Source organism: Aptenodytes patagonicus, chromosome 10 (assembly GCF_965638725.1).
Source record: "Aptenodytes patagonicus chromosome 10, bAptPat1.pri.cur, whole genome shotgun sequence".
NCBI classification, from domain to species: Eukaryota; Metazoa; Chordata; class Aves; order Sphenisciformes; family Spheniscidae; genus Aptenodytes; species Aptenodytes patagonicus.
In genome coordinates this window covers 17,500,251-17,512,553 of record NC_134958.1, presented here as the reverse complement: position 1 = coordinate 17,512,553, position 12,303 = coordinate 17,500,251, and the positions used below count along the sequence as shown (strand labels likewise).

Below are 12,303 nucleotides of genomic sequence, written 5' to 3'. Positions count from 1 at the left end.
TGAAAGTAAATTTATTCAAGCATATAAAATGGTTATTTTATACTTGGGCTTTGATCATAAAGGGAGCCAGAATAGTTACGATGCAACACAATGTTTGAATGTATGTTCAATTTTAAATGCTAAATAAGTTTAAGTGGTGTTATGGAAGTTAATTAGAGCAAAAATAATACATAGCTTTAGTGTTTAGATCTGGTGGTTTAATTTGGTCATCATCATCATATGTTTTGGATTAGATATTTTACTTGTTATCTGATACAACTGTAGCATGAATGTTGTGGTTTACTTGGTTTTAGTTCTCTAAAAGTTGCACAGAAGAGCAGGAGTGGGTTAAAGAGCTTACCTGAAAAACTATTAGAGAAAGGATGAGAAAAGATGAAGGATGAACGGAAATATGACTCACTCCAACAGCACAGTATCTTGAAAAGGAAAAAAAAAAAGATAGTAATCCCACAAGAACTTTAAAATAACCTTGAATTTAGTACTTTACAAAACATGCTATTCAAAGTTGATATATTAAAAAAAAAAAAAGGGAAGAAAAAAGGTTGAATGTGGGTTTAAAGTTTATTTATTTTTTACTGCATCATATTTTCAAAATCGACACTAGTGATTCAGATTAAAAGAAAACAGAAGATAACTCTTACCTGTTTGGTCTTCATGGAGAAAGAAAGAAAAAAAGAAAATAACATAACAATTTAAGTAGACTTTTTGTTACGATCTCAAGGTCAGCAAATTCAGTCTTTGAAGGAAAACTTTGAATTCAGTACTGCTTGGGGATGAATTTAGTAAATGGGTTTACATGTAGCATGGCATGCTTTTTATGTAGGACATATATCAAATCTTAAATATGTATGACTGAAGAACACTTTTTGTCCTCAACAAACTTTTTCAGCCGGACCAGACTATATGAAGATGTACACACAGAAATTTTTTCCTAGTGTCATTAATCATTTGAAGAGTGTCATAGCCAAGCAAGCAAGAGATGAACTCTGATAGCTGTTTTTCATTAGTCTGCAGCAGAAGTCATGGTACTCAGCTTTGCAGATATATATTACCTTTTCTTTTAAAATCAATAATAGAAAATCCTGTTTCAATGTAAAGAATACAAACCCCTGAAGCGTGCTCTCAGACCTTAGATCAGCCCTAAATAATAGATTCAGATGACAGAAAGGGAAATGCGTATATTCTGCTATTCTGATTATCACTTGTTGTGCAACGTTTGTGAAGACTATCGTGTTGTCAGCTCTGAGGTACATATAGCTGGGGAGTAAAAGCAATATATACTAACTGAATTAACTAAATAAATTGCATAACTCTAGCACTTTTAAACTTTAAAAGAAAAAAAAAGTATAAGGAAGGTTTTATTTTCTCCCCAATCTCCCCTTTTGATTCCAGTTATGTTCCAGGCTAGAAGCTGAGCGTTAGTCTCTCCCTAACAATGATTTTGTTCCCTTGTCAAACTGTTACATTTACTAACTGTGAAGAAGCAAATTCTCTTCATTGAGATACACTATTTGAAGTCTTTCCCAGTGATAGTAATCTCAGATTAATTAAGAGTTGTCAAGGTTTGAAGTTACTAAACTTTACAAAATGCTTTACTCCAAGTGGTATGGCATACAATATAACAGATGCATCACATTTACTGCATTGGTGTCTGTTTCCTGTACTTGGCAAGAAGCAGGCGTAATAGACTTACATTTATGTGATATTGTTATAATCTTTTTGTAATTAATGGAGCAAACAATGTACTGGAGTAAGATAGAGAGCATGAGTTTCTGTGAACTGGAGAGTGTATTCAGCATGGCTGTCTGTTGACCTGGTCCTTATGCTTCTCTTAAGTGATTTTAATTTATTTATTTTATTTCTCCAGCAGACATTTGTGCCTGCAATGGTCTTTGTTTCCCTAGCTGCCTTCCGTGCTCTTTGTTTTAGACCTTGTTTCTGTGAACAGACTGTTTAGCAGGGTCATCTACTCTTAAGCTACTAAAACTTATTTAATTTTAAGTGAAAATGAGCAAATCTAAACACTGAAAATGGAATTGACTTTACATTTCTTATTTCCTGACCTATGTTTTCTCTGGTGAATTTCTCCCTGTATTATGCTGTTGCAGTATACTTTAGGCAAGGGTAGGTTGTATAGTCTATAAACATTAAGCAAGAATATAATAAAATTATGTTAATTTGGATCAAAATTCCATTTTACTCACACATTTGAATAATACAGAACACAAAAATTGTCTGTAAGTACTTAGTAAATATTGTGAGTATTGAAGTTTATTTAATAATGGCTTGCTTTCCAAAAATATAAGATGAACGGAAATTAAATTTGCTCCAGAAGTTAAGAAGTCATTGAGTGAGTTTCATTGTCCTGTGTTATCCAGGTCAGATTTAGATGATCATAAAGATTCCTTCTGCACTCCGTGGAAAGCCAGGAGTCTAGAAACTGTGCCAACAAACTTTTGGCAGTTGAAGTCAGTTCATAGTCTGGCCATCAGGGCAGGAGAAACACAGGCCATGGTCTCCAGAGGTTATGAGCCAAGACAAACAAAAACCAATAACAGCAACCACCAAAAAATAACCCCCTTCCACCTTCTTTATACAAAACTGAAAAGTGTAAAATTAATCCTGAAAATTTTTCAACCATTGAAAATTAGTTTAAAGAGACATCTGTAACTTAATGTTGACAGAAGAGTATGGATGACATTTAGAGAAGTATAATGGAGGAACACTTCGGGGGTTGAAAAATGCAGAGAAAATAGTACTCTTCTTCCCCCCCCCCCTTTTTTTCTTCTCTAAAGCCTCTCTTTCTATAAAGTCTTCGCTATGATGCTGCCAAAACAAGAGAGACCGTAACTTATCTTTTCACATGTGGGTGCCCAGAATCTTTTCATTTCTGCAGCATAACTTGATCAAAAATTTTCCAGTAGACCTTCTGTAAGTGCATGCAATATGGAGCAGACTTAATATGTCTGGCCTTCAGATACTCAATGTAAAAAATCGTTATAAAATTCCTCATTTCATGAAGAATATCATGAAGCACAGGGTAGCATGTGTATACATTAAAGTTTCCAGAATTACAGGAAATAAAAGCACAAGTACCTCATTTGGTTTCTTTTAACGTACATTTAAAGTGCCAGTAAAAGCAAATCTACATTTTGAAGATATGCCTGGAACAGATCTGTATGCAGTGTTCTGTATAACAAATTTCAGTTAATTCTCAATGTACATATGTAATGAAATATGAATGTGCCAATTTTGAAACTTAACATTTTTCTTCCCCTTCTCCCCCTTCCCTCACAGGTTACTGAAAATGATATTGTAATGGCAGAAAGGCTCTTTGGCATCCTGGCATATGTAGCATCTTCTGAGCTGCCACATTATCGCATGCTTTCATTATTTGGAGAATCTAGGTAAAATACAATGAACAGAACTGGAATTTGTCCAGAATGTATTGTTTAATTCTTTTGCGCACTGTCGTGATAAATTCTTTCTAGGTAAAAAGATAAAAATTTTACAGACAACAACTTACAGAAGATAGGTTCTCTGCTTATTGCAGAAATATTAGCATCTCCTGATTCATGTAGACAGAGGTTTTCATAGAAGTTGTATGAAGTTTGCTGAGTAAGATTAAAAGGCACATGCACACAAATGCACTGCTTGTTTAATTCTCCAATTGTACTGGTATTGGTGAAGATTTATGGAATTTCACGATGAAGACTGACTTTATAGTGGGTATTTTATAGTGGGTGACTATAACAGTTAACAGATTTAAGAGTTGGTGCTGTGAGAAAAAAGGTGCTTAAAAAGACTATTTTTAGTCTTCTGTAGAGATGTACTTAAGAGTTTAAGCTGCAAGACTTCCTGTTTAGGAGATGCAATGTGATATATGTCAAAAAGTCAATTGTATAGCAGCAAATTAACGGAGGAGTATCTAGAGTCATCTGTATTTTGAGTAACTTAAGGATGCAATAAACTTGAAAGCTCATAAAGTACATGTTCAAAGGGAGAAAAGAAAAAAAAAACCACCCTCACTAGAAACATCTGCACTTAAAAAAAAAAAGTTTCCAATAATTAAAACTGTAAATCTCTCTCATCTTTTCACAGGAGGAAGCAATTCCATTGTCTGCTGGAGGGAAAGGGAAAGAAATCTGGGATTGGAAGTGAGGAAGGTAGTGATAACAGAAGAAATGGAGGAGAAAGCACAGCTCGAGCAACATTGAATTACATGACAAAGGACTTTCATATGGAAAAGCTTGAGGTAAGTATATCATTACAAAATACTTTCATCCTCTGTTATATAACCTTAGACTACTACTCATGGAATTTGTCTATATATCAAGTTTCCGTTGTGCTATTGAGAATGGTGGTTTTAAAATATCACTGCTTACCATATTTACATGTATGATCAAACATTTCATCTAACTGATCTTTGCCAGAATACTGGATAATGGTCAGTTTCTGTCTTTAGTGAAGTGGTTCCTGAATAGTGCCACAGTCTCAAAAATACATTCTTACCTACAAGCCTTACATTTGTAATGAAATGTACCTGCATTAGTAAAATACAAGGAGTAAGCACAGTTTTTTACAAAGAAAAATGAATATTGCACGTGTTAGGATTTTCTAATGGAATTAGAAAGTCAGAAAGTATATCCCAAAATGAATTGGTGAAGAACACCTTCAGACAAGATTTGAGATAGTGCAGGCTGTAGTAATAAAGAGCTGTTTCCTAGCTTTTAAATGAGCTACAGGAAAATAAATATATAGGAAATGTATTAGGTTTAATTATTAATAAAATTGCAAGCTGGCTTGTTTCAGACAAGTGCATCAGCCACGCTTGTTTTAGTTTGTGTTTCTGATCTGCTAACTCTTTTGCTTGGGCAGAGGGAAATTGTTCCCAGGAAGAATATGCTTCTTTCAGCCACTATCGCGTTTCTGAGCAATCAGTGTGAGTTCTAGCTGTATGCACCCTGCTTCCCACATTTGTCCCGTTATTTGCTTTTTGATTATGTGGAAATATATAAATCCTCTAGTGCAAGAAATTTAAATAAATTTCAGTACACACTGAATTCAGTTATTGCATTGTGGTTTTGTTATCTCAGATCCATAGCATAAAAAAGAGACAGTGACTGCATGTGTGAAGAGATTAAATTAAGAAAACATTTTAGTTTCAAAAGCTGTGATAGTAGCTCTTAAAACTTTGAATTGCATAGAGTAAGACAGTGAGACATTCCTCTTGTCCATGGAACAAGCACTATAATAGAATAAGCTGGGTATCTGTACAGTCCATTAAATATATATGTTTTCGCTTCTCACTGCAGCAATTCACACCTTGTCCTTTGTTATAGCGTTATGTATGTGGTAGCAGATGTTACAGGATTTCACAAGAGTGAACAGTAAGATAGGCAAAAAGGACTGATTCCAGTTCCCCATCAGCAGTCAACTAACATAATAAATGTGATCGAAATAAGTTTATTGCTAAAGATGACAGTCTGAGTCATTGATTAGTAATTTGGTTTTTTAGATGAAACAGCTGGAAAGTATTTTCTCTGCTTTATCACTCATTTAAGAAAACTGCTGTTTTGATGGCCTGAAGCATGACCTAACATTTTTAACAGTGCCATAAATCAAACTGGTTAGATATTTAGCACCAGTATAACTTATTGTTCAAACTTATTATGGCATTTTATAGAAACTCTGCAGAAACAGGGATTAATACAGTTTGAGTGACTAAAATGCGGAGCTAGTAATTGCACAAAGTGCAATTTTTTTTTTTAATTTTTTTTTTTTAAAGGTTCAGGTTACTTCAGTATCTAATGTAGTACATGTTAGGAACCATGCACTTGCCAGAGTCCATCAGGGAACCTGTGGAAAGGATGCATACTAGCATATTTTTTTGTGACAATATGCTTAGTTCTTGTTAAGGCAGGTAGATAAACATATACTTTCCAACTGTTGTACTGTAATCATGAAAAGCTGGGAAGGGAACGGAGAGAAGGAAGGCAAGTGGTCTGGTGCTTAATAATTTCTAAAAATTTTCACTGCTATGCCAGAAAGCAACAAAAATTGTAATGCTGTTAAAAGATATTTATATGACTACTTAAAAGTGGATTTCAGATAAATTAATTAATATAATAGGAATATTATGAATACAGTAAGATTCTGTGGCCACACTCATAAAAGCTTGACTTAGACCCTGGGCCATGCAACTTCAGACCAACAGGAAAAATTGTGCAATGGCCTCTTTGCCTGCTAATCACTATGTTCTTTAATTCATTAAATTTTTGTGGTTGTTCTTTGGGTTTGCTCTTGTTTAACCTTTTCTTCCTTTGCCTTATATAATGTGTAATGGTTCTCCCATGCAGGAAATCAAGGAAAGAAAAACATTTTGCCAGACATACGTCGAGGACTTAGTGAAAGAAGCAGCTGACATCAATATGAAAAACGAGTCGTTGCAGAAGCTCTGGCCTCAAATGTTCATTGAGCTTGTCAGAGATGCAGTAATAGAAATACGCAATAAAAATTCCTACATGAAACTCTGCTTACAGCGGATCACTGATCAAAAAGAGTAGAGTCAAGGCTTGTTGTCTTGCAAGCTTTTGGTTTCAGTATTCTATGATGTTTTACAAACTTAAAACAATAGAATATAAAATTTCCATCACTATGGCATACTTCACCCCCCCACCCCCCCCAAAGGGAGGCCTTTAAATCTTAATTAACTCTTGATATTTTTGAAATAAAAGTTTACTTGCATACTGCTTTAACAACGCTTCCTTGGCTGAAGTGATGAGATAGCATAGAAGTAACTTGGTGATTGTCATGTTTTACTAAGTTCCTGTTTATTTTTTTCTGCTACCCTTGCTTCTGTAATGCTACAGCATTGATTTTTAAAGAACAAACTTCCACTCTGCTTGCCTTATTTTTTTATTGAACACTTCTCAGTTGTCACCTTTTTGACTGTTTGCTGCTGTTTAAAAAAAAAAAAAATCAAGAATAGTAGCCAATTTTTTTATGAGCAAAAGCTAATAAATTATTTTTACACCCTGAACTTGATGAAGACTTATTATTATTGTTGTTTAATATGTGAGATTATAGAACACATTTTCACATCAACGCCATCACAGTGCTCAGTATATCAACATTTAATGAGCCTCATTCTCAACTGAACAAATTGCCCAAACTTGATTTCAAGTGTGTTTCAGTAATTTCATTTGTATTAGTTTGTGTGAATTATTATAGGTAAAATATGAATTCAAGGTACACTCACTTAAGCTTTATTTTTGTTCTGTTAAAATATGTTTATAATATAATTCTTTTGTTTCTTTGTTAGTAATGATTAATCTTTGAGGTTTGCCAAGGTCAAGTGAGCTAAAATGCATGCATTACATCTGGTAAGGAAACTGATGACTACTATTCAGTTGTAATTCATTTCTGTGACTGTGAAAATTTCATATTTGTTATCAATAAAAAGAAATTCTTCACTTTTGCCCTTCACAGATACTGTAAAGAAGTACTGTGTGCAAAGAAAAGACTTCGTCTTAATGCTGCATGAAGAGATGAGACACAACTTGCCCCCAAAATCAACTGTGAATGGGTAGAAAAAACACGTTCCATAGTAAATAACTTCCACTGTAAACACCTTGCCAGCTTCTGCCCAGAAATTGAATTTAAGAACTGTTAGCAAGTCCAGCTGATTCCCATGGCTAGTGTTCATATGCGGGTAGAAGGCTGTGCCATTTAAACTGAATTTTATAGTTCCATTGTATCTTAACTAAAACAATCCAGAACCTTTGTGCATTCTTTTACTCAATTCAAATTGATCTTATTTTACTTAACCTCATTTATGAAAAAGAAATGTTCATAACCAAAGAACTTCCTGCAAGGGTTTCTGTGGCTCAAAACTGAGTTTATTTTTAAACTTTACCTGGACGAGACTCTCTGGCAGAGCAGAGATGCAAATACTTTTGTAAGTTTCTATGCCCTGAAAATAGCCTTGAATGAATAGCAGGAGTCAGGTGGTCATAGGTATTTGGAATACACAGTCTACTTGCATTCAGGTCAAGCTGGTGCATCTAAGTTGTCAGAAAGAATCCATTTTCAGAGCATGTTACGGGTTAACAATAGCATGCATACTGTTAAATGTAATTTTCAATTTGGTTTATGTTATGTGTGATCTTCTAAAGCATACTTGCAGGTAGTTGCTTTTCAGTCTTTACAGAATTTAATGAAGGTTAAGTCACTTAAATTCTAAGGAAATGTTAAAAGTCCTGAAGAAACTGCTCCAGCAGTTGATAGAATTTAATAGAAACAATCACCCCTCCAGGCTTTTTGAACTGCTTCATGGAATTTATAGTAAGATTAGTGTATTTGATAGGATTTTTTTTTTTTCTTTCCATTGGAAAATTGTGCTCTCAAGTCTTACGGTGCATTTTATTAAGGGAACAAATTAAGACCCCGCAAAATGTGGGAAAAGGAGAGTTTACATTATAGAAATACAGTCAGTATAGAAATGATCACACAAGTTTTTTGGATCCATCAGTTCCTTTACATCATTTCTGTGCAAAGGGGGTGGGTGGAGCAATTCCAGCTTCTGCATGGGGACAGAAACCTCAGCAGCTGTGTGAAAGTGCAGAACTCTCCTGATGATGTAGCTGGAGCAGATGGGCCCCTTTTGAATCAGATTCAGCAGCAATAAAAGACTGGAAAAAAATGTTTCAAGAAGGGTGGATTGGTCTAGAGGAACAGGAAGTTCTCCATGGGAAAATCCAGAGAAAAGCCAGACATTCTGATACTGAGGCTTTAGAAGTATAATCCTGATAGGAGGCTTTAAGGTAGGGTCTTGAAAAAACTAAGTGAAATGCATCAGAGGGTATTGACTGTGAGTTGTAGAAACATCTCCTTAAAATGCTCTGTATTCCCAGTGGTCTGTGAATGCTGCCAGTTTGGACGACTTTCACTAATAGCAGCTGTTTCATAACAGGATTGCTAAATGGCTGAAGCGAGGGTAGCTAGGCAGCTATTAGAAATGAAGAAAAGATTAATGTTGGGCTGCATATGTTTTTTTCACATAGAACCAGTAAGAACAAAAAAAACCTTCTAGTTTTTTACTAGATCTTTTTAGGAAACAAGTGAATGATGGACTAAAGTGATGTTAGACCTAAGAGTACGTAGAATTTTAAGCAGCTGGGTGATATTAAAATTGTTAGCATGCTATATGTTGTTTATGTGTTTATCAAAATTATTTGTCAATTCATACTGACTCCTGGGATACATTACTGTAGTTGCTGATTAAGGAGTTTGAGTACGTAAAAATTTGAAGGTGGTATAAGCAGCAAATTCCTACATGTCCTGAAACTTAAGTACTGTGTACATAAACTTTCTATGGTTACAGATATTAATTGAGGAGTTAAAATAGCCATTGATTTTGAAGCTGGGGAACTTTTATTAAAACCTTCCAGGCTGAAAGCAGTTCTGTTTTTCTGCTTCAAAAGCCTTTAAATGCTGCATAAAACCAAATGTTGATATTGTTAATATTCCAGTGATATGCCATCCAAAATGGACTGTTGTGATCCCCTCATGTAGTCTGACTTTCTGCACAGGACAGGAGCTATTATTGTAAAAGTTCCGTATGTTAACTAGAAATCATCTTAAGGATTAAAAAGATATTGTTTTGACTTTTAAATCTTTTGAAAACTTTTTTCCATTGATTTTTGGATTATTTATCCAATTTCCTTATTTTCTGAGACAAATTTCCTCTATGTCCAGACAAGGGCAGATAATCATGTCTCTCTTTTTTTTTTTTTTTTTTTAGTTTAGCCATATCATGCATGAAGGCTCCATTATGTCATGCAGAGTCATTGTTTATTATGCAACTGAAATTTGATCTTCAGTAAGGAGACTGATGAAGAGCTGTATTTCATACACTTCTTTTGATATAGGATCTGAAAAAGTAATAGAGCTGCAGATATGCTGCCACAGTGGAACAAAGGGAGAAGTGATTCACTTGATGCAAATCAAAAGCTGATCCTGTCAGTTTTAAGGAAAAAAAGATGCTGGGAAGAGGTTTTAACTGAGCACTGTAAAGTAAGTAAAACTGCTTTACTGCCTGGGACCAAGTGTTAGATCTGAATCTGGAAATAGCTGAAAACTTTGTTGTCTGGTCTGTGTGGATCAGTGATATAAAAGTGAAATACCTTGTTCCACTGCTACAAATGGTCATACTTCTATCATGTAAACTATTTAAAATAATAACAACAACAAAAAAAAGGTTAACCTATTAAAACACTGGCCATCTGCAGATTAAGTTAGGCTATTGTGCAAACAGTAGTGAGTCCACAATCTACGCATACATTCTGCAAATTCAAGACAAGTGACTACTTTTTTTTTTAATCAGAGCTGTAGGCTGTAAAAGTGACAAACACTGATGCTTTCTGTTGCTACTTTTTATCATAGTGACACATCAGGATGAACTGCTTTTTGTTAGCTAGTTTATTTAAAGAAGCTGAGGCAAATACTTGCTATTTCATATTATTAAGCAACATTAACAAAGATGTGATTTAGATTGGGAGGTCAGTGTGCATATTCAAAATCATAATAACAGCTATTAGTTTTGATTGGGAAAACAGACTACTTGAATATGTTTCTGTTCCCACATCACACACTTTGCTACATCTTGAAGTCCAGTTGCAGTGAAATGATTTTTCTCTTTAAGTTGGAGGCATCAGTCTTTTGGGGATTTATAAGACTTGGTGTTTTGTTACACACGTGTAGAACAAGGAGAGGGAAAAGAAGAGACTAGCTATCACTTTGCTCTATGGTGTGATGAAGTTGCTTTTACTCCGAAGTGAATATGAACTGTTTGACTTTTGCATACTAAAAAGTAGGAGTGTAGGCTGCACAGACTTAAACAATCTTACAAAAGGCTAATTGGTATCTGCTTACACACATCACCTCAGAGCTGGATTTTCTTGAGGATGAGCTAAAAGAAATTTAATCTAAGGCACTGTTTATACAACCCAAGTATCTAATTTTGTTGGCTAGCTTTGCTATGCTTCTGCTCTCGGGGGAAGAAAGATAAGCTCATCTGGAGGAACTCTTGTCTCTGTTTATTGTGGTGAAAACAGCATTTCTTTACAAGCTGTGTATTGGACCTCATATGCCATACTTGTGTACAGATGGGGTGGACAGATGCTTCTGCTTATTATATCAAATGTCAGGAAGCAATTAAGAAGTCTTAATGGGGGAAAAACTGACTCTCTTGAAGTTCTGAGTTGTTTGGGTTTGGTGGGGATTTTTTCAGTTATCGATAAATGTACTGCAAGCAGAAACATACTTGACTGATAAAAGTACACTGAGTGTAAAAAAAAACAAACAAACAAACAAAAAAAAAAACCAAAACAACCAACCCCCCCCCAAAAAAAACCCCACCAAAAACCAACCAAACAAAAAAAACCCCAACAAACCACAAAAAAACCCCCAACAAACAAACCACCAAAAAAACCCCCCAAAACAAAAACCCCAAAAAAACCAACCAAAACAAAAAAAAAACCCACAAAACTGCAGGTTAGAATATTTATACCAAATCCAGCATTAGAAGTATCCAACATCCCCAAGAAATGTGTTTGTACAAGACAACCCTATATTCCTTACTACTGACTACATTGACTTGAGGGAGGCCCTTATATGTAACTGTTCTATCCAGCTTTTTGGAAAATACAAACTGATGACTTCATGATTGCTCTGGACTTTGGTTGATTGGTACAGTATAAAATAACGTAATCAAGACAGCAGGATCAGATTTCTTGGTGCTGTGATCTGTTGGTTAACAGGATGACAGTGCTTAATCCCACTTTCTGTTGCAGTCTTCCTGATTAGGCAGCTACTTCCGTATTAAGGAAAATCTTGTGTGCAATCCTCATTCTTATTATATAGTGCATGGCATCTAGTATATTGCTACATCCATAAATGGGATGCTTTCTAGTTTCAGACAAACTATTCCTTTCACTTTTGTGTGACTAATATGGGTATCACAGAGGTTAAATGCTGCTATTAGCAGTGCTTCATTTTATACCTAACAAATCTGGAACTTTACATGAACACTGAGCGGATCATAAACAAGTTCATTCTTTCTGGAATACTAGACATGGATAACATAAACAGCACTAACATTTTCAAAGCAGTGAGAATTATACCTTTCAACAGTCAAGGTAACAAAAAGCCTTTCTGCGTGTAGTATTGAGCATTTAACACTTAAGCACAGAAGATAGCCTGGAATGACATATGGTTTCCATCTACTTATATCATTAGACA

At 34.9% G+C, this 12,303-nt stretch overlaps 1 protein-coding gene across 4 annotated transcripts in view; it reads left to right on the top strand.

Moving 5' to 3' along the window:
• Positions 1-7,475, top strand: part of LRRC49 (leucine rich repeat containing 49) — a 54,138-nt gene extending 46,663 nt beyond the window's left edge. For all 4 annotated transcript variants that reach the window (XM_076348310.1, XM_076348309.1, XM_076348307.1 and 1 more), the window contains 3 exons: positions 3,298-3,407; positions 4,102-4,255; positions 6,360-7,475. In XM_076348310.1, the coding sequence (XP_076204425.1) occupies positions 3,298-3,407; positions 4,102-4,255; positions 6,360-6,566 (471 nt within the window). In that variant the 3' untranslated portion in view covers positions 6,567-7,475. The remainder of the gene's footprint in view (positions 1-3,297; positions 3,408-4,101; positions 4,256-6,359) is intronic.
• Positions 7,476-12,303: the final 4,828 nt, after the last annotated feature.